The sequence below is a fragment of the Drosophila miranda genome, chromosome XR, assembly GCF_003369915.1.
Source record: "Drosophila miranda strain MSH22 chromosome XR, D.miranda_PacBio2.1, whole genome shotgun sequence".
NCBI classification, from domain to species: Eukaryota; Metazoa; Arthropoda; class Insecta; order Diptera; family Drosophilidae; genus Drosophila; species Drosophila miranda.
In genome coordinates, this window is record NC_046674.1 from 15554581 (window position 1) to 15575087 (window position 20507).

General features: G+C 47.5%; 6 protein-coding genes and 1 pseudogene across 10 annotated transcripts; 4 read left to right on the plus strand and 3 right to left on the minus strand.

The window, feature by feature from the left end:
* Positions 1 to 48: 48 nt before the first annotated feature.
* On the minus strand, positions 49 to 808 carry LOC108165330 (annotated as a pseudogene).
* A 390-nt stretch (positions 809 to 1198) lies between these two features.
* Positions 1199 to 2272, minus strand: LOC108152480 (brachyurin-like). Its single transcript, XM_017281853.2, has 3 exons — positions 1786 to 2272; positions 1629 to 1727; positions 1199 to 1561 (listed from the first exon to the last, which is right to left on the minus strand). Exons 1-3 carry the CDS (start codon positions 2240 to 2242, stop codon positions 1248 to 1250), a joined length of 870 nt encoding a protein of 289 aa, XP_017137342.1. The 5' UTR covers positions 2243 to 2272; the 3' UTR covers positions 1199 to 1247.
* A 2729-nt stretch (positions 2273 to 5001) lies between these two features.
* Positions 5002 to 9369, plus strand: LOC108152477 (organic cation transporter protein). Of its 2 annotated transcripts, none has more exons than XM_017281848.2 (3): positions 5002 to 5615; positions 7528 to 7970; positions 8036 to 9369. In XM_017281848.2, exons 1-3 carry the CDS (start codon positions 5227 to 5229, stop codon positions 9181 to 9183), a joined length of 1980 nt encoding a protein of 659 aa, XP_017137337.1. In that variant the 5' UTR covers positions 5002 to 5226; the 3' UTR covers positions 9184 to 9369. The 2 variants fall into 2 exon arrangements, with proteins under 2 accessions (XP_017137337.1, XP_017137339.1); XM_017281850.2 differs by lacking the exon at positions 5002 to 5615 and adding an exon at positions 6872 to 6958.
* Positions 9370 to 10314: 945 nt separating this feature from the next.
* On the plus strand, positions 10315 to 11741 carry LOC108151939. Its single transcript, XM_017280870.2, has one exon. It carries the CDS (start codon positions 10340 to 10342, stop codon positions 11660 to 11662), a length of 1323 nt encoding a protein of 440 aa, XP_017136359.1. The 5' UTR covers positions 10315 to 10339; the 3' UTR covers positions 11663 to 11741.
* On the minus strand, positions 11571 to 13501 carry LOC108151938 (T-cell activation inhibitor, mitochondrial). Of its 3 annotated transcripts, XM_017280868.2 has the most exons (4): positions 13246 to 13501; positions 12753 to 13186; positions 11752 to 12695; positions 11571 to 11662 (listed from the first exon to the last, which is right to left on the minus strand). In XM_017280868.2, the coding sequence occupies exons 1-4, from the start codon at positions 13352 to 13354 to the stop codon at positions 11659 to 11661; spliced, it is 1491 nt and encodes a 496-aa protein (XP_017136357.1). In that variant the 5' UTR covers positions 13355 to 13501; the 3' UTR covers positions 11571 to 11658. The 3 variants fall into 3 exon arrangements, with proteins under 3 accessions (XP_017136357.1, XP_017136356.1, XP_017136358.1); XM_017280867.2 differs by lacking the exon at positions 11571 to 11662 and having other exon boundaries at positions 11692 to 12695; XM_017280869.2 differs by lacking the exons at positions 11571 to 11662; positions 13246 to 13501 and having other exon boundaries at positions 11692 to 12695; positions 12757 to 12840.
* A 472-nt stretch (positions 13502 to 13973) lies between these two features.
* Positions 13974 to 14546, plus strand: LOC108151942 (U6 snRNA-associated Sm-like protein LSm5). Its single transcript, XM_017280873.2, has 3 exons — positions 13974 to 14121; positions 14204 to 14400; positions 14457 to 14546. Exons 1-3 carry the CDS (start codon positions 14073 to 14075, stop codon positions 14484 to 14486), a joined length of 276 nt encoding a protein of 91 aa, XP_017136362.1. The 5' UTR covers positions 13974 to 14072; the 3' UTR covers positions 14487 to 14546.
* Positions 14547 to 14648: 102 nt separating this feature from the next.
* On the plus strand, positions 14649 to 20452 carry LOC108151934. 2 transcript variants are annotated; one of them, XM_017280859.2, is made up of 4 exons: positions 14649 to 15248; positions 15318 to 15722; positions 17174 to 17536; positions 17598 to 20452. In XM_017280859.2, exons 2-4 carry the CDS (start codon positions 15414 to 15416, stop codon positions 19563 to 19565), a joined length of 2640 nt encoding a protein of 879 aa, XP_017136348.1. In that variant the 5' UTR covers positions 14649 to 15248; positions 15318 to 15413; the 3' UTR covers positions 19566 to 20452. The 2 variants fall into 2 exon arrangements, with proteins under 2 accessions (XP_017136348.1, XP_017136349.1); XM_017280860.2 differs by having other exon boundaries at positions 15321 to 15722.
* The last annotated feature ends 55 nt before the right edge of the window (positions 20453 to 20507 follow it).

The following is a 20507-nucleotide window of genomic DNA, read 5'->3' on the forward strand; positions in this document are numbered from 1 at the left end:
TGTGGAACCGATCAGGGTGTTGCTCTCATCGGCCAAGACCAAGGGACCGCCGGAATCACCGCTGCAGATGGGGGTTCCGCCAGTGGTCTTGATGCAGATGTGGTTGTTGCTAATCATGCCCAAGTACCTTATTTTGCAGCCGCTGTTGGACATGATCGGCACTTTAATGAACTGCAGAATGTCGGTAACAGCAGTGGCAGCTAATTAGAGTAAAATTAGATTGGAAACCAATTCAAAGAACTCCACGAAAGTACTCACCCAGCTGGAGGCAATGGCACTCTCCCCGCTGTAGTTTCGGTAGCTGAAGACCGACGATTTCACGGGCAGATTAGCGGATTGAATGTATTCTACAAGTGAAGAAGTAATTCAGCTAGGATTCCGGAAAAAATAGAGTTAAGTGAATATCCCCCACCATTCAGTTCAATTGGCACTGGCAGCTTGATTAGGGAAATGTCGTTGCTAAGGGTCTCTGGAGCCCAATCCTCGTGCACGATCACGTACCGAGTTTGCACAAAGATGATCTGCTGGCCTTTCTCCTCGGCATTGGCTCGATTTTGGGTGCCCAGGTAGACATCCACACCGGTGGTCCGTGCAGTGGGCAGCGGTCACAATCCAACGATCGCTGATCAAGGTTCCGCCGCACCAGGCAGCTCCTCCCTCACTTGGTAAGGCAACTGGTTGAAGAGGCCAGTGCATCGGTCTCGATGCTCAGATTCTTCACGGACTTCCAATCCACGGCTCGGGCACCGAGAATGGCGATCAGCAGCACATCCGACGCGCCTGCGAATTTCATTTTGATTATAGCTAGATTTGTTCGCAAGAATCGAATGACTTTTATGCTGGGGCTATGGTGCTGCCCACAGGCCAGGAATAAACCAATGTGATTTGCTATAGATTACGGCCAACTCTGATAATGGCGATGCTACCAGTCATCGATAAGGTAAAAGAGCGCACATAAAACCAGAACTGTGCCCATAATGAGTTTTATAGTCTTATCATGCTGAGATCTATCTATTCGGAGTAAGCTTATCAAATATAAAGATGCCGAGCCCACGACTAAGGGGATTATAGCATTTGAACTTTGATCTTATTATAAAAACTCGTTGTTTAACAGATTACTACTCTTTCTGACAAAGGACTGCCTGTCAAACTCATACTAAGTTCCCCTTTAGTACGGATCAATTAAATCATGGGAAGGTACTTCTTTTAACAAAAGAGAAACATTTATTTTGAAGACACTTCCGTTTTTAGTTGCCGTAGTTGGCGACACCAGAGTTGGCCTCGATCCAGTCCAGGAAGGAGGTGATGCGAGTGAACACACCGGGCCATCCCACCTCGCAGCCAAAGGCAATACCAAAGGAGGTGGCTCCGATCAGAGTGTTGCTGCCATCGGCCAACACCAAGGGGCCGCCGGAATCACCGTTGCAGGTGGAGGTACCACCAGTGGTCTTGATGCAGATGTTGGTGCCGGCGACCAGACCCAAGTACCAGGGAGAGCAGCCGCTGTTGGACATGATGGGCACCTCAATGAACTGCAGAATGTCAGTGACAGCAGTGGCAGCTAATCCAAAGAAAGTGGAATGAAATGAACAGGGTTCATCAGAGAGTTCTGCGAGCAGGTTACTCACAATCGCTGATCAAGCCCCAGCCGGAAGCAATAGCAGTCTCCCCACTGTAGGTATTGTAGCTGTCGGCCTTTGCCGGCAGTTTGGCGGGCTGAATGTACTCTGCCAAGAGAAGAATAAGCTTAAGAAGGATTCCTAAGAATATAGAGATCTATCATACCGTTGAGCTCAATTGGGACGGGCAGCTTAATGAGGGAAATGTCGTTGGTGATGGTTTCGGCAATCCAGTTCTCGTGCACGATCACATTCCTTTTCTCTACAAAAATGATCTGCTGGCCCACCTCCTTGGCATTGGTGCGATCGTGGGTGCCCAGATAGACATCCACCCCGGTGGTCAGGCTGTCTGTGCAGTGAGCAGCGGTCACAATCCAACGGTCGCTGATCAAGGTTCCGCCGCACCAGGCAGCGCCTCCCTCAACGTAGAGGAGTAGTCCCACCTGGTAGGGGAACTGGTTGCGGCTGGACAAAGTGCCACCGGTGATGCGACCCGTGGGTGCACCGTGACGGATCTTCGGGGCATCGGTCTCGATGTTCAGATTCTTCACGGACTGCCAATCCACGGCTTGGGCGCCGAGAATGGCGACCAGGAGCACAACCGAAGCGATAGCGAATTTCATGTTGACTTGAACTAAAGTTTTCACCGAGAATCTGATGGCTTTTATACTGGATTCCCGGACCATGTGTGGATCATATTTCATTGACTATCTGTGCTGTATTGCCCAGCGCCTGGAATAAGCTAGGGTAATTTATTACAGATTGATAATGGCGATGCTGCCAATCTTCGATAAGGATAGGAACGATTGCTATCGATAAGCAACGCCCGAGCGAACCTATAAGTTTGAATTGATTTGGCCCAGAATGAGTTGTATGGCCTTTTCATGGCCAGATTTTTCCAATTCGTAGTAAGCTTATCGATCTGAGCCATGACGAGCCCATGACGAAGAAAAATATTGTAAGAAACTATTCAAAGAAAACGCCTAATCTACTATAACCAACGAAAAGCTTATACCAACTTCAGACAGAGAGTGCTTTGTTTGACGGATTAGTACATACTTGGATGTATATCTTTATAAATGTTATAATTAACAATCAAAACCAAAAGCTAAAGATTATGTACTCTTCTCAAGTAGTAGGTACTCTGCAGAATTTGAAGTATGTTCTAGAGATTTGAATACCATTTCGCAATCTTATCGCTGAGATAGTCGAAACCGCAGACATCGATTAGCAAGGGTATGTGATTTAATTGTATATTTTATTGAGCACGAAACAATAAATCTATTCTCTTCGGTAATATTCCGATTAGACGATGACATGAAAGAGTTTTGCTGTCCGGTTTCGATGAGCTTCCTGCCGACTCATTCGTTATTCGTTTGTGGCGTCTTCCCCAGTCCATTCATTCGCACCTCTACGCCAAGTCCAGCGAATGCATCCAAGCCTAAACGTTTTACTTCCCCTCAATTTAATTAAGAGGCTAAGTATTTCTCAAAACACTTCCAGACTCATTAAAACGTATTACTTATGGAATCCAATAAAATTAATATATAAAATGTTCGTACACACAAATAAGTTGAGAAAAGGGGGAGGCGGCTAAAACAGAAACAAGAAAACTAAGCGAAACATGAATCAAAACGGAAATGGATTGGGATTTAATACAATTATTTTTTTGTGTGTTCAATTGAAGGTCGTATTAAAGTTAAAAGACGAAACCTTGCCACGCCAAAAGTTCACAGAGCGAGAAGAGAGAGTCTCCAGAGAACACCCACCGCACATATTCATCCGTAGAAGGACAAGTTTACGCATTTAATTAGCGGCAGCTTTCTAAATGTGGAAAAATCCAAATGACACCTGTCACCAGACACCAGCCTAAGCATGCACACATTAAAAATTAAATTAGCCATATGACACTATCTCGATATACATACATATATCTCTGTTGGAGAGCCGTTCTATGAACTCCCCAACAGCTGGCCAAAAGTCCTTGGAATAGCTCCAAAACAGATCTAATTAAAACATTAAATGCGTAGCACAAAACAAAATAAAATAAAAGTAAATAAACGTAGATAAATAAATTCAAATAAAATTAAAAAGGAAGGCTAGCTTTTGTGGGGTCGTATGTTGAAATACACTTCGATTTGGGAGAATAAAAACGGTGCAACACTTGAGAAAGAATTCCATTGGTTAAGGAAGAGTTTTCTTAGTAAATGATTCATTACTAGATGATCCTTATTCGCAATTAAAATTTATAAATGATTCTACTCAAATTTGCATATCGATGACATGTCTTTATCTTTTAATACCAATCAATCAACTGCAAATCTTCAATGCATGTGCAAACTTCTAATCAAATTTATGCAACGCACACACTTTGCAAGTGTATACAAGAGAGCTCGTAAAAATGTAATTTATAAAGCAAGATTAAACTGGTTTGAAGCGGCGCAGCGGTCAAGAGAACAATATTTTGTTGTCGTCCAGTTGTAATGAGGATTGGAAATTATTTGATATATCAAATCAGGGTGCGACTTCATAATTAATATATTGTAAATGCATGCATGTGCCACTGAGCGGTGCGGTGCAGTGCGGAGGAGGAGATCCATGTAACAAATGTATCTTTATAATTGAACAGAATACACAAAAATATATATAACTAAGATAAAAACACACAGGCACAAATATTAATTTTGAACAAATTAACAGTTAAGCGAAACAATAAATAATACCCAAGCATCTTTAAAGGCCCGAAACCTGATCGTTCGGCTATATAGAACGCTTAATGTCTTTGACGAGAGTTTAATCCCCTCCTGGTGGCAATTTATGAATGGACTGACGTACATATATGTTCGCTCGTGCACGAATTGAGCAAATAATATCTTTGGCTAATTTCCTCGATCCTCAGAATGGTTTGAGCATGAATCACAAGCATTATGCCGCCATTTGGGGTGTTATTAATAAAGCCCGCGGGTCCCGGTCCCGACCCAGCAGCTGTGCTCGAAGATGTGCAACCACCTTGGCGCACGAGGTGCTCTCTTGATGGGTGCAGAGTGGAGTCATGCTTGGCCAGGCTTAAAAATAACGCAACCAAATGCCGACCATAAGATCGGCGATCATAACGTTTTCGGGGCTCGCCAGTGTCCCTTACCCGATCCCATACGATGCCGACTTTTGATTCTGATTCCGATTTGAACCGGTTTACCAGCTGTGTGAACCAAACGAAACAGCTGCTCGAATCAAACTTTCGCCTGCCTGCCTGCGCGGCTGCCTGCCTGCCCCGGCGGTATGTTTCTTGTTCTGAGCAGCAAGTGCAGCAGCAGCAGCAGCAGCAGCAGCAGCAGCAAGCCCGGACCGGAGCAGAGCGGAGCTTATATAAAAACGACATTTGGCGCGCGTGCTCACTCAGTTGCAGAACAGAAACGAATTCGCGCGCGTGCGCCGTCAGCTTTTGAACACGAGTTCGCTTTCGGTTTCGGTTTCGATTTGGATTTAGATTTGAATTTTGGATTTTTTTTTTATGCATTTGTCGGTCTGCACAAAGCCCAAACCGAAGTTCTTCTGAGAATAAAGCAAGGTTGCATAAATATATACTCGTATATAGTTTACCAAGAACATGGAAGGTCAGGCCAAGCAAGCATACTTCGTCAATGAAGCATTCAATCATGAAGAACACCCGCATGGGGGAGGCGGAGGTGCAGACAACCTGCATCGACGGAAGAGCGGCGGCACCACGAAGGAACTTCAATTGGATTTGGGTCAGAAGAAGGGTCAGGATTTGACTGGCAACAGCGGGGACAATGGCAGCCTACCCAGCATTGATTTCGATGACATACTGCCGCTGATTGGGGAATTTGGCAGATACCAGAAGATTCTGTTCATCTGCATGATACCCTTCTCGTTCTTCGTGGCCTTTGTGTACTTCTCGCAGATCTTTCTCACCCTGATACCCGAGCAACATTGGTGCCATGTCCCAGAGCTAGATGGCCTGGATGTGGAGGCCAGGTGAGTTATTCCACTGGGTTTTCCCTCAAAAAATCTAGCACCTTGCCAAGCTAAGGCAATATTTTGGCCATTTCGTAGTCATGTTCCATGGCTTGGCTATGGGGCGGGCTTAAACTCAAGCTCGGCTTCACGTAATCTGTCATAAATATGCAAATGGAAAAGTTGATTATTTACTAGCACAGACGGCTGTGGATACGAGGTACTTCAGTGGCTGGGCTGTCGTTCGCGTAAGTGCTAAACTATAATGAAGATATCGTGTTTATTTAAATAATCATGAATACATATACTGCTTGCCGCTGCGACATGTCTATGGATTGCCTTCCAGTTATATTCAAGACATGTTAAGCAATACTTTCCCTCTGTTCCTCAATCTCCTTTCTAGCTGGCATTCTATTAAGTCTAAATACCTGTTTGTACAAGTATCCCATCCGGAAACAATCTCATTGTGCGTACATGGCAATCGAAGCAATGCGGTTCCGTTTCACTTTCACAAAAAAAAAAAAAAAAAAAAAAGGCACTTGATCGATTACTAGACACACTCGTACAAGTAAAACTACCAAGCGATCGATCGACAATAGTCCCAAATCACCTTGAAATCGAAAGGCTAAGGCTAATACCGGTTTATGCGTGTTTTTGAACCCCAGCCAAAGTGGATAATACCAAACCAAAACCATTTGACCAAGACCAAAATCCGCACAGTTCTAATAGTCAAATTATAATGTAAGAAAAATAGCTTATTTCTTAACGCTTAAAACGTTGTTCAACGTTCGATTTGAATCGAATTGAAAAGCACCTAAAACGAATGAAACGTAACGAAACGAATTTCGAGTTTCGAGTTCAAGTGTTCTGACCAACAGAACAGTCATTAATGCGTCCAAGTTGGCTTAGAACGGCATGCCTGACCTTGGGCCATGATTGAGTTTCCAGTCAAAGCGACGGCTTAATAAGGCAAAGAACCTTACAAAACGTTCGTTCATCTGTATAATTGCTGGGGTGGGCAGCAGTAGATAGTTAGTAGCCAGCCCCCACTCCTGGTGCTTCACTGGCAGCGGCAAGGAGTGAGGGTTTTCCCCCAACGGAGAGCTGGATAAGATACAAGTATTAGTCAGCCAGTGGGCCGTCTAATTAGCGGCAGCGCAGCGTGAATGTTGCGACAACGCAGCAGGCCAGGCAGGCCCCAAACGTGCCGCACACCAGTACCAGTGCCAGTGCCAGTGCCACTACGAATACGAGTAGCAACATCAACATCCACTACAGGCAGCCATCACGAAGACTAATGTTGTGCGGTGGAGTCGCAGCGGTAATGTGAGTCGAGCTTTATGACGGAGTGCTGTGGAGTGGAGGTAACGAATATTGGACACGCTTTCAATTATACCAGAAGACACTTCATACATTTAGTGGATAGTTAATGGAAATCGTAATTGTCTCATTGATATCCTCGGGAGTTCTTAGAGTTCTGTACACTTTTATGGTAGGGAGTAGCAGTCCCTTTTCCCAAATTAAGTATGCAATCAAATATAGGTCGGGGTTCAAGTATAGCCGTTTTCATAGTTTCATAGCGAATTCCCTACCAACCATCAATATCGCTCTCTTTCCACAATCAATCTTCATTCTAAATAGAGCATTCTTAAGCTTCAAGTGTAGTCGAAAACGTTTCGAATTGAAATCGCATTTTCAAGTACCCCTTCAAGATCATGATAATTAAGTTGTCGTACAGATACATGCATGATCATAGTGTCTGCGTGTCAGCGTACGCTGTATACGCAGTGCAGAAGTTTTGACCATGGCTTGGAGCTACTGAGAACTGAATACCCAGCCAGACGGAGACAATCCGACGCCTGACCCTGGGGATGTGTTAATTGCCGCCACTACGAGTACCCAAACTAAGTCTCTACACCGTTCCTATCTACAGACTGGCGCTTTCTATACCCATGATGAATGGGGAATACAACAATTGTTACATGTACGATGTGAACTATACCGAAATTATGGCCCAGGGCAAGGTGATGGCCGATCCCAAGTGGCCGAAGGTGAAGTGTCGCCACGGCTGGTCCTACAACTACACGGAAATACCCTACTCGACGGTGGCCACGGAGCAGAATTGGGTGTGCGATGATGCCGCCCTGCCCACCTATGCCCAGTCCATCTTCTTTCTGGGCGCCATCGTGGGGGGCCTTCTGTTTGGATGGGTGGCGGATCGCTACGGGCGCATTCCGGCACTGATTGGCACCAATCTTATAGGCCTTTTTGCTGGCGTTGGCACTGCCTTTGCCAACAGCTTTTGGGAGTTTGCTGCCATGCGTTTCTTTGTGGGATTCGCCTTCGACAATTGCTTCACTATGATGTACATACTGGGTGAGTGTGCAAGCTGCCACCTCAAGTGAAACTCCATCTGATTTAAGGCGTTATTTTTCTTCCAGTTCTGGAGTACGTGGGTCCCAAGTATCGAACGTTTGTGGCCAATATGTCCATTGCCATATTCTTCACGGGCGCCGCTTGCCTGCTGCCCTGGATTGCCTACTTTGTGGCCGATTGGAAGTGGCTAACGATCGTCACCTCCGCCCCACTGCTGCTGGTTGTCTTCACTCCCCTGATTGTCCCGGAGTCGGCACGTTGGCTGGTCGCCCAGGGTAAGGTGGACAAGGCCATATCGATACTCAAGAAGCTGGAGCGACGCAACGGCCGCCAGGTGCCCGCCCAGACGTATCAGCACTTTGCCGACAGCTGCCGTCGCATGCGGGAACAGGAGGCCCAGAATGGCAGCTACTCCGTCCTGGATCTGTTCAAGTCCCCCCGCCTCCGCCGCACCACGCTGCTGCTCATCGTCATTTGGATGGCCATCTCTCTGGTGTTCGACGGGCATGTGAGGAACGTCGGCTCCCTGGGGCTAGATATCTTCTTTACCTTCACGGTGGCCTGTTTTACCGAGCTGCCGGCTGATACTCTCCTCACCGTGACCCTGGATCGCTTTGGACGTCGCTGGTTGGCCTGTGGCTCCATGGTGGCCAGTGGTGTTTTCAGTCTGTTGGCTACCGTTGTGCCCGTTGGGGTATACTCCGCCGCCTTGGCTATTATGGGGCGTTTCTTTGTCAATATCAGCTACAACATTGGACTGCAGTGGGCGGCCGAAGTGCTGCCGACAGTGGTGCGTGCCCAGGCCGTGGCTTTCATCCACATCATGGGCTATGTGGCCAGCATCATTGCACCATTCGTTGTATACTTGGCCAACATTTCCCCGGCCCTGCCGCTTATCATTCTGGGTTTGCTGGGCATCTTTGGTGGCCTGTTGTCGCTGTTGCTTCCGGAGACCCTTAATCACGATTTGCCACAAACCCTCAGTGACGGGGAGGAGTTCGGCAGGGGTCAGAGCATTTGGGACTTTCCCTGCCTGGCCAAACAGGTGGACGAGGACGATGAGTCGAGAAGAAACACTGATGTGGAAGTTCGTTCCCAGGCCTTCGTGAGGGGCACCCAAACAGGAGCCTCGCTCACTGCCTCTACGGGCGGAGAGCTACGCTCGAGCATATTGCGCAGATCGGTGAAATCGCGCAACTCCACGAAGCTCTAGAGGATCAGTCAATGTCAATCCCCTAGCTCTTAGGTAGTCAAAACTCAATCAATTGTAGCCTTGCCTTGCATTTTTAGCATCAACTAGCCTCTAAGCGTTTTTTTTTTTTGAAGACTTTTGTGATACTAGAAATAAGAAATTTCATGCGCCTCTGAACAAAAAATCAAATAAACAACGAAATATCTCACGAAAATGTTTTTAAATTATACGTCAGTTGGTGGGTAGAAAGTAGAAATGACATGAGTTCCACATGCGTTGGGCCCTATCACAAACGCATTTGCTGAGTACGCTCCCAGGTCTTCGGCTCGCGCCGCCCCAGCAACGCATTTCCTGTAACAGCCACCTATTTTTGGAAGTCGCAAAATAAATAAAAACTGTTATTTGTTTGATTTGTTTAAATATGTATCTTAAGATACACATGTAAATTAAATTAGAAAATAATAAATATTAAATTAATAGAATTTCACAATTACATCCTTATTTTATCCAGGTTTTTGCAGTGGTACTTAGCAGTACTTCTTACTCGTGCAATAAATACCATATACAAACGTATAGCATTCTCATTGAATGCGGCCTGATTACTTATGTAGGTAGGTCTAACTCTTAATCTTCGTTAGTGGAAATGAAGATATCGTCTCCAAAAGTTATCAACTTTGATGCCGACTCACTTGGCGCACTATATTTGAAATTATTAATCAACATAGTATCTTCATCGGGGAAACAATTCCCAGATATGAGATAAAGAGCATTTTACTTTTTGGTTGATTTGACACCTTTATTGGACTCTACCACTAACCATAGAATTGTTTTCATACTGTTAGTGTCATTACTTCATGTATTGTGCATTCTTTTCTGAAACGCAACCAAACCAATCCAAAAAAAAATATTGAACTTTTTTTTATTTGTTTTTGAAATTGGCGCACTGTGCCGGGTCGGTTTATGATGTTTTGGGAGGGCCCAGCCCCAAGGAGATTGGAGATTTTCGGGGTGCAAAAGGCAATTAAACATTGTATACCTTTGCTGATATTATCGGCACACAGGTCAACACCGAGAACCCCGAGTAAACACCGGGTGAAATGAACTACAAATAGATGCCGATCTGCGACTCACCTATAAAACCATGGCCTGGGACAGAACTTCGAACAGTTGAGACGCTATGGCTGTCTGCGTTTTATTACTACTGGTCCTGGCACTGGCCGCGGTAGTGGATATCGGCGACAGCTTCTCGAGCAACAGCAGCAGCAAGCTTCTAGCAGTCCTGAATGCCTCCGCTCCCGTAAATGAAGTGCTCTTCCACATCGATGTGTGGACTGGGGAAGCGGACGTGGCAGGAGCATTAAGAGGTCCTGCATCCAGCAATCTAGAGTCGGTGATTCGCTCAGAGGTGAGTGGCGACTGGAAGCGTGGCCAGGTGGTGCTTCAATTGGCGAATCAAGCCCGGACTCCGGAGCTAAAGCAAGCCATCTACACGGGACTCTGGAAGGAGCTGCAACAGACCAAACAGATCTACGATCCGCTCAAAATCTTAGACTTTTACGACCAACTGGCTTTTAATTCGGATGTCCCGCCAGCACTATTGCAGCTGGTCCATCACACCTTTATCTCACGCAGTGCACAGTTGTTGGAAGCTCCTTTCCACACAAACAGTCGCACGGCTACCTTCCCGCTGGTCGATTCTCTGCTGCATCGCTTGACCTTTAGCGCCTTGGACTATCTGCGCGACATCCTGGAACTTGTGTACGATGCGGTGCTGGCCCTGGAGACGCCTTTGAGTGTGGTGGAGCGTCTGGGCAACTTCACGGGCAGCCTCACTCAGTTGGCTCTGGCCAACCTCCAGTTGCTGCAGCGTGAAGAGCTCACACGGGACGATGCCGCAGCCGATACCTTGGGCCTGGCCATGCAAGATAATCTCCGAAGACTGCTCGACCAGCCCAGCTTCGAACAGGAAGTGGAAACGTCACTGCGACAGCAGATCTATGCGCAACTTCCATCGGATGAGCAGCTGTTGTACACTGCACATAAGGTGTGCATCCGCAACGTAACCGACAGCAATGCCTACATCTATGAGTGCCCGCAGACGTATCTGATCTGCAGCAATGCGCGGGATCCGAAGAAGGCGGCGTACTACATCCAGCGTGGCCACAGCAACGACAGTCGACCGCAGTTTGCCTTCTACAGTGCCTTCTGGCGCAATCGGTACATCCTAATGGAGCCATCCCCGCTGGCAACCAGCAACACGACCAATGCCATTACCAAAAACGTGTACAGCCGGGCAAACATCAGCTGGTGGCGTGTGGTATATCGCAAAGGTGGCGTGTCCTTATACGATGCAGCAACCGAGAATTCTGTGCTCTGCGGTGGTGATCCCATACACTTTGATGGCCTGGAGCGGCATGTCTACACACGCAGGGCATCTGAATTTGCAGCCCATCGAAAGGAGTGCACCTGGAGCGTCGAAGATTGCAGCGATGCCACCTAGCTGTAGATAGAGAGAGAAATCACACCCTCAATAATTATTTCTATGTTTATTTGTCAATAAAAAGGCACAAGAAAATGTAAGGGGTCTACCTCTGCATAGAGTCCCAGGGTATGCACACAACTCCATCGGTTAGAACGGAATAGTAGTTCGTTATATGGAGCTTGACTTGTTCCAAATGCGGCAGCTGCATTTGGGACAGATCCCTCAGGGCCACTATCATCTTATCGGGCGTGACAGCATCGTCCTTAGTCAGCGATTGCAGCCGCAGATGCTCCATGCACTCATCCATGAGCTCCTGCTCGATGTGTTTGTCCTCGGCGTACTTGTTCATTAGCTCACGCGAAGATTGCATATTCTGGCTGATGAAGTCCACCAGTATCAGGCCGGGACAGGTGGCCGGGGTGATGAATTGACCCGTTGGACTGACCATCAGAGGACCCGCCTCTGATTCCACGACGATGGTGAATTCGTGCAGCGTCTCTGGCCAGTTCTTCGGGTATTTTTGCTTCCCCAGATAGTCGCCGAGCGACGTTGTTACTTTCATGAGGTAGTTAGCATAGCCACGGGCCTGCGTCTTTGGCATAAACTTGCGACGTCCTATCTGAATGCCGCGCAGCACCTGCGAGAGTGTCTGCTCGTAGATGGGCACCACCTTGAGGTAGGTGTCGTGATGCGGAATGTTCTTGATGAAGTCAATCCAATTGTTCAGCACGTCTCCGGTGAACAGCATGACATGTCCCTCCAGGCTGATGCCTGTGAAGGGTGCAAAGACCACAATACGATCCCGCAACGGTGCCATCTCCGCCAAGTGGGTGTTGGCCAGACGTTCCAGGGTCTTCAGGCAGCCACGATAGTGTTCGATGTTCCAGCCGCATTCGTAGCGGGCATCGCGCAGCTTCAGCTTCTCCACTAACACCTTTTGCAGCTTATTAATCTCGGCCTGCAGCTCGGCCGTTTCCTTGGCCCGCTGCTTAGCCTTGTCCGCATTCTCCTCCAGCCAAGTGGTCAGAACAGGACGCATACTTGCCCGCTCCTGTTGGTTAAATAGGGATCAACATTAATCGAGTAAAGAGGGAGACAATCTACTCACATTCCTCAGTTGAGATTCGAATTCGGAAAATTCCTTGTCGTAGTGGTAGTCCTGGCCCGGCTTATAGGCCATGCTCGTATCCGAGCTCTTTGGTGGTTCCGGCTGGGCCTTAATGGTCCTCACATAGTCCGTAGAGAGATTGCACGACTCTAGCAGGCTCTGAATGAATGTCTTCGGGTCCCTTGTGCTCTGCCAGTCCGTGCGGATCTGAATCAGCCTGAAGGAATCCCGTTTATTGGCGTCTGCACTGGCCCGCACATAGAACTTGAGTACTTGGGCATCGGCACTCCGTTGCGGCCTGCGCTCGTATAAAGATTCGAGATGCTCGCTCAGCAATTTCAAGGAGTTTTCGTTGGTGTTTCGCTGCTCGGGATGCTGCGCAAAGAAATCCGGATGTACGGCAAAGTAGAAAGGTCGCAGTGCCGTTGTCAAGTCTGCATTGCAAAGAAACCATCAAAAATTATCTCTGCCAGCTTATTTAAATGAAAATAACCTTGATTCAAAGATCGACGCAGTGACATCCATTGCCATTGCCTTGAACTTGACGCCAGAATCTTCAGTTTGGCAGCTTGTCCCATGCCCAGGGCCAGCGACACGGACATTATGTAAGCGGTGAGCAGCAGGGAACCTGCCCGTCGTCCCAGCAGAGCAGCATATAGTGGTGGGGTGCTTCTATTTACTTAAATATTATTTATTATTATGTTAAATCATACGTTTTGTGCTGCCACTTAATCCAACGATTAAGATATCTGGACAATAGTTTTCTATCGATGATTTCCAGTGTGACCGCCGATAATGTTAGCTCAGACCAGCGTTAATGCTGCCACCCAGTCGATCGAAATTGTGCAGCCTCTTACAGCAGATAATAATCAAATTGATTACTATCAAATAAAAGAGAGTTCTTAAAATTAGCCAGTCATGTTGAATATTGGTTCATCAATAAGATAAAATTATGCGTTGAGGGCTAAAAGTCTTAGCTAGCTCGTAATATTAAGCCGAATATCAAAATAGAGGAATATGGTTTCCGATCGTGAACAGAGAACGATTAGCACATTTTATTAAAATACACTCTACGAACATTATGAAACTAGAAGAATTTTAACGCAGCTCAGGTGAAAGATGAAAATCATTGCCATTTGTTTTTTAATAAAGAACTTTCATACCGTATATAACTCAAGTTTTCATTACTTAAAATTGAGGGCGGTAACTGGGTTAATATCGTTTTTTTATTTTATCGATAAATCCGCGTTTTTTATTCTGGGTTGCAATTCTAGCAAAATATTAATAATTTAAACAAATTCGCAACATAAACAAAGTAAAATGACTGCCGTACCCCCTCCGGCAAACATTGCTACACTGATGCCACTGGGTAAGTCAATAGGTTTTGGCCGTTACCCGTCTTGCCGGCTACAGCGTCTCTGCCGGCTTGCCTGGGCCTTGTTTTTCCACAGAGTTGGTGGACAAATGCATCGGCTCCCGCATCCACATAATCATGAAGAACGACAAGGAAATGGTTGGCACTCTCTTGGGCTTTGATGACTTTGTGAACATGCTACTGGACGATGTCACGGAGTACGAAAACACGCCAGACGGTCGCCGCATCACGAAATTGGATCAGATTCTGTTGAATGGCAACAACATAACAATGGTGCGTAGTACTGGTGCCTCGTATAAGTATAGTTGTTTAAATGATTCCCATTGCAGTTGGTCCCTGGGGGCGAGCTCGCGGAGTAGCAGTTATTTCATTTATACACATAAATTATACATTTGTAATATTTTACAACAACAAAACAAGCCTTTTCATGCATGTGTGCGACTACAGAGATATGTTAATATTCAGATGGGGAGTCGGTGCATGTTAGGCGCACGTTAACAGAGGAATGTTAAGTGGCGCTAGAATTTGAATGAGGAAATCGGGGAACAAGATGAAATTGTAAATTACTTGTCTACTTCCAAGTTTTTTGTGGAGTATTAATATTTAGTTGGAATGGAGTACATAGACATTTACTATTTCATATTTAAGAATCATAACTTTTCATTTGTTAATGTTCGTATCTGCGTGTACATATCATGCGCATGCGCTTTGACAATTTGAGCATAACTTTTGCCGATTTAGCAGTGGCAGTCAACATGTGCCATAAATATTAACGTCTTTCCTATGGCTGAAAGCTTGTTTGTGGGTGCAATGCGTCGCTCTCCCGCTTCCGCTCTTGACGCAGTCGGCGCCGATAGAACGTACGTTCAGAACGGCACCAAACTTCAACGGAAGTAGAACAAACCAAGCGGAAACAGACCCACACGGCACCGCACTGCGCCGCTTTGCGCCGCTCCGCTCCGCACGAATATGGAAAAGTTTTTCATCAACAAATACCATTGATAAAGGTAGTGGTTCAGGGCAGAGTTTTGTGAATAGGAATGACAAATTATAATTACCAGCGACCGCAACTCGTGTGGGCCTAGGCACTCTCTCTGGGGCAGACCAAGATTCAGTGAAAAGTGAGTTTTTTTTTCGTCGTCGGTGTTTCTGTTTCTGTTTCGGTATCTGTATCCATTGTCGTCTCGCAGCAGATTTGCTGCGTGTGCTGCCCGGCTGCCTGGCTGAATAGCTCCTTCAATGGGATCCCAATAATTATGACTGCGTGAAGAAATCAATACACAACAATGGCCAGCAAGCCCATGAGCAGCAGCTGCCAGAGCATTGCAACGGCGGCCAGCAGTGCCGCCACCACAGCAGCCGCCGTCTCCATCTCCGCCTCGAACGCCACCTCGGTGGGCTCCCTTATAGCCGCCGCCTGCCAGCAACAGCAGCAGCACCACCACCACGACAACCAGCCGCAGTCGCAGTCCCAGCAGCACCACCAACAGTCTCATCAGCCATCATCGCACTATGTCAATGGCACTGGCAGCCTGGGCCGCCTCAAGTTCCACAAGAGTCTCGATGCCAGCGATGAGGAGATCGAGTATGCACAGGTAAGTCCAAGTGGCAGACAGTCGTACTAGTACCATTACTAGTACCAGTACTTATAATCCAATTGAAATGTCTATGTGTGTCCGTCCTCTTATTGAGTCATAATGCGACAAGGTCCTGCAGCGTTGCCTCAATTGAAATTGTCTTGCGAGTGCGGGTGCTGGTGCTGGTGTGTGGGCCAGGGTATGGATACTGGATCCAAGTGGGTGGGTGATTTGCTTCTTTTGGTGGTGGGTTTTCTTTCTCCTGCTTATTGCAATGCCTGCTGTGGGATGTGGGTCGGTCTGCTGCCCTCTCAGCTGTTTAACCTCTTGTTCTTTATCATCGTTATACATAGTTTACGCTTCAGCAACCGCGCGGGGTTTCCGATCAAGTGTTAATAATTCAGTGCCCCGTAAATTGTCATATATACTACACATACAACGAAACCAAGCTATAAAAGAGTCCCGCTCGCCGCCCCCCGTGGATGGAGCAGCGCCATGCCATGACTTTGGCCAAGGCAATTAGAGAGAACAAAAATTAACCAGTTGGGTTACCATATTGGAAAAATAACTTAAGAGGGGGGAAGTCATTCAGAATCATAGCAACCCCCCTGCCTTAATTGAAATATATTTTTCCGAAGCCCTCATTCCCCTGTTAGTATTGGATTACTTTAGGTTATGGGCTATCCCCGACTCACTCGTGTTGGGGAATCTAAAACAAAGACCAGCCACCGGGCATGGCTTCAAAGCTCTAAATCAGCAACACTTTAAATTCCTTCTTCAATGAAATCATTTCGTTCTTTCAACGGCAATTTCTTTATAATGAAAGGACTTGCGATTACAGTATCCCACTTTTAATAAATGTTGTATATTTTTATACATCCATGTAATTCCGCACAATTTCCCGAGAAAATTCCCGGCAGTAGTTCTGCCGAGGGTAAGCCTTTTGCCTTTCAGTCCGGTTATTACGTGCTCACACAATGTACCGTTAATGAAAGAGCTGCCCGCTCTATCTATGTATGTATTTGTTGTATCTATCCGTATCTGTGCGTCTGTGTTTGTGTGAAATTTGTTTGGTTTTCTTTTCCCTTTCTCCGCCGCACCGCTTTCCCATTTTCTGGAGGTGGAAGTGAGGGCGGCAGTGAAAGTGTTGCCTGCTGGTGCTGGGGGCCTTCATCGGGTATTCATGGAAATGCTTTCAATAAAAGCAGGAAGAGCACCAAGGACCAGCAGCAGGAGTGAATGGTGGGGAAGGGAGGTGAGCGGGCTTGGGGCGAATGCGAATGCGAATAGGTTTAGATATGGGTATGGCCTTTGAGCAAACACCACATTTTTATGGTCTGGCCGCACCTGGCGGCCATTCGGTGTTCCACATTGCACAGACGTGTAAATAACCGGAAGTGCTGCTGCGGAATAGTTGAGCGCACAAGAGGCCACTTTCACCCACTAATCAACACTTAATCCCCCTCCAGCTATCGCAGTCCACCCACATCCTGGGCCGCTACAAGTCGGAGCGCTTTCTGGCCTCGAAGCCGGATGAGGATCGACGCCGTCGCACCATTATTGTGGAGAAGAAGAACGACACCTACGGCTTCACCTTGCAGAGCTATGGCATCCACTACAAGCGGGACGAGGAGCTGGAGATGATCACCTACGTGGACTATGTGGAGTACGGCGGTCCGGCCTACAGATCTGGTATGCGAGAAGGCGATGTGATACTCTCCATCAATGGCAGGGACATGGAGAAGGCCGATCACAAGACCATCGTGGAGTTCATCAAACAGTGCGACACGAGGATGCGAATGGTGGTGCTCTTCGAGGACTGTGTGCGGAAGGTAAGTAGCGAACCCCACATCCATAGATAGATAGATCCCTCATGGATAGGCGTCTTTTTAGGTGGATCTCCACATGCGTTACATTCAACTCCAAAGCATGCTGCAGCACAAGATGAACGAACTGGAGCGGGTGCATCTTAGGGAGCGAGAGCTGCTCGAGGGCAAGTGGAAGACGCACAGTCTGCCCGCGCGGAAGAAGGCCAATGCCAATACATCGCCTAGCGATGGAGAAGGCGTCTCGCCCACTGAAGCAGCGGGCGAAACGGGCTTTTATCGTCCCGCCCTGTCCACAGAGGATGTGGGGAATATAGCTGCCCGCCAGCAGGCGGCAGGAGGGGGAGCTATCATTCCGCCACCGGCACAGTTTATGCTCACGTATCACTATCTGGACCCCACATATCGCTATGTCCTCCGGCCAACGCATGGCAGCTCCGAGGACTACATCGATGGCCTGGGCCTACAGCGGAGCAGCAGCGACCATCAGCCGACGGCCCAACGCTTCATGTTGCACCGCACCGAGTCGGTGGACACTAATACGATCAGTCAACCCACCACCACCGCTCCGACTCAGTACCACAGCACCACCAGCGGAGGTGCCACGGTGAAGCCACCTGCTCCTCCGCCGCGAACCTGTGAAAAGCACAAGCCTCCAGCCAAGCCGCCCAAGGCGGAGAAGGAGAAGTCCGCCTCTGGGAAGCACTACCATGTGGGGCATTCGTGCAATCCATGTCTCGGGCACTTTCGCTGGAAGTCGACGGAGAAGAGTCCTCTGCCGGCCGGGGACAATGTCAGCCTCGATGCCTACGATCTGGCCAGTCCCTGCTGCGATACGCAGTGTGTGCCCAGCCGACGCCGCCATCGCCAGCACAAGGAGCACACTCACAAGCACAAGCATCGCGAGAGGGAGCGGGAAAGGGTGGAGAGCAAGGAGCAGCGGGTTAGACCCAAGTCCCAATCGCATGCCTCGCCCAGTGCCAATGGAGGGGGACACCACCACCATCATCATCATCACCATCACAGCCGTGAGCAACAACAGCAGCAGCAGATACAAAAACAGCAGCAGCAACAGCAACAGCAGCCAGTGCCCCATCACCATCACTATCATCATCCCCCGCAGGGACAGACTACTCCGACTCCCTGCCATGCGAATTCTCAGTCGGGGAGCACACGTTCCCGCTACTTTGATCTGGCCTCTGGCCTGGCCAGCCACTGTAGCCTCCACTCCTGCACTTCCAGCGAGTTTGCGCCTGCGGACTCTGCCTCCTACACCACCTCCATCAGCACGGATACTCTGTTCTGGGATCCCAAGAGCGAGACGGGACAGTCGCGTCAGCATTCCACCAAGTCCAGACAATCCTACGAGCAGCCGCACCACCAACAGCAGCAGCAGCAGCAGCAGCAACCCCAACAGCATCCACATCAGCAGACCCACCAGATGCCCCACCATCACCATCATCATCCGGGCTATCATCAGCGCTACCATGTGACGGGCACACAAGTTCAGCCCTCGCAGATCTACCCCAACACCATATCCTACGTGCAGAAGCCCAAGTCCTGGGACAATCTGGCCACCAAGGCAGCGGGTGGCTATGGCTTCGGCTATGGATACCTGGACACGGTGGCCGTGAAGCCGCCGGTTAAGCTGCAAATCGCTCAGCAGCGTCACTCGATGCCACGTCGCAATCCGTACGGACGCTTCTCCACCTACGGGGATGTGGAGAACTATGCCCCACCGCCCACGGAGTTTGTGGGCGAGCTGACGACCACCACAACGACCACGATTACGGCCAAGTCCACGGAGGAGCTGATGGCCGCCTGCGATTGTCTATCGCCGCAGCAACAGGCGGCCCTCAAGGCGGCCCAATATCAGCTGAGCCAAAACCAGAAGCTGACCCACCAGAACTCTTGTCAAATGGGCTATTACTCGCATCTGCCACGGCCCACGACAGATGTGGGCACCTCCACCAGTCAACAGGTGCACAACGGGGCTGGGGATGTGTCCACGGTGTCGGAAGCAACGCGTCTGTAAGCGACACTAGAAGTACTCTGGGGGATCTGGCTGATCCAAGAACCGTCTTAAGAATGCACAGAATGCACTAAGAGTATCTCAACTCTACTATCCACTCAATCACTGTACATCGAAATCATTAGAAATGGTAACCAAGCCAAATTTTAACACAGAATCAATATTTAACCAAACTATAAATGCATGTATGCATGTATACCTACTATAGAGTGGGTTTCATAACTATGGCATAGTCTGGCAGCAAAAATCCCACATGACAATACCGATAAAGAGTAGGAGGAATCGTAGGAAACAGAAAACAGTAGATAATATCAGAAGCACTTTAAGCCCTTCAAAGTTAAGAGAATTTACCCCACCCCCCGTTGTCCAGCTGTCTTATAGTTCTGAAACAGACTGTATATGTATATATGTATGTATCATTCAGGTAGGACGGACTAGGACGCATTGGCGTTTAGATTCGACGTTTTGGATTTATTTAAAGACTGAAGCTATGCGCATATTCCAAATGAGAGAAAAATCTGGCGTCTTATAATGATAGTTAGATGATTATACTATATATATTATATATATATATGTAAATCCGTAATTGCCATATAATATGGTTACCTATCATGCATCTACAGCTATTGTTTAACGAGCATATACATATACATATAAATACACATGAATAGTATATATATTTATTGTATACTGTAACTGTATCCAAGAACAATGTTATTTATTTCATTGTGATAGTGAATGGGCAAGGCACTAAAAACCGCAACAATTTTAGTCGCAATTTTATCAAAAATGGAAAACCAAAATTCAAAACGCTTTTATGTAATGCAAAATGTAAATGTTAATGTACTTAATGTAATGCAAATAAAACTCAAAAAATGTGTTCATGTAGTGTAAAAAAGGATGCAAACGGGGTGTTATTTCCATGGGAAGATTCAAATTTCATAT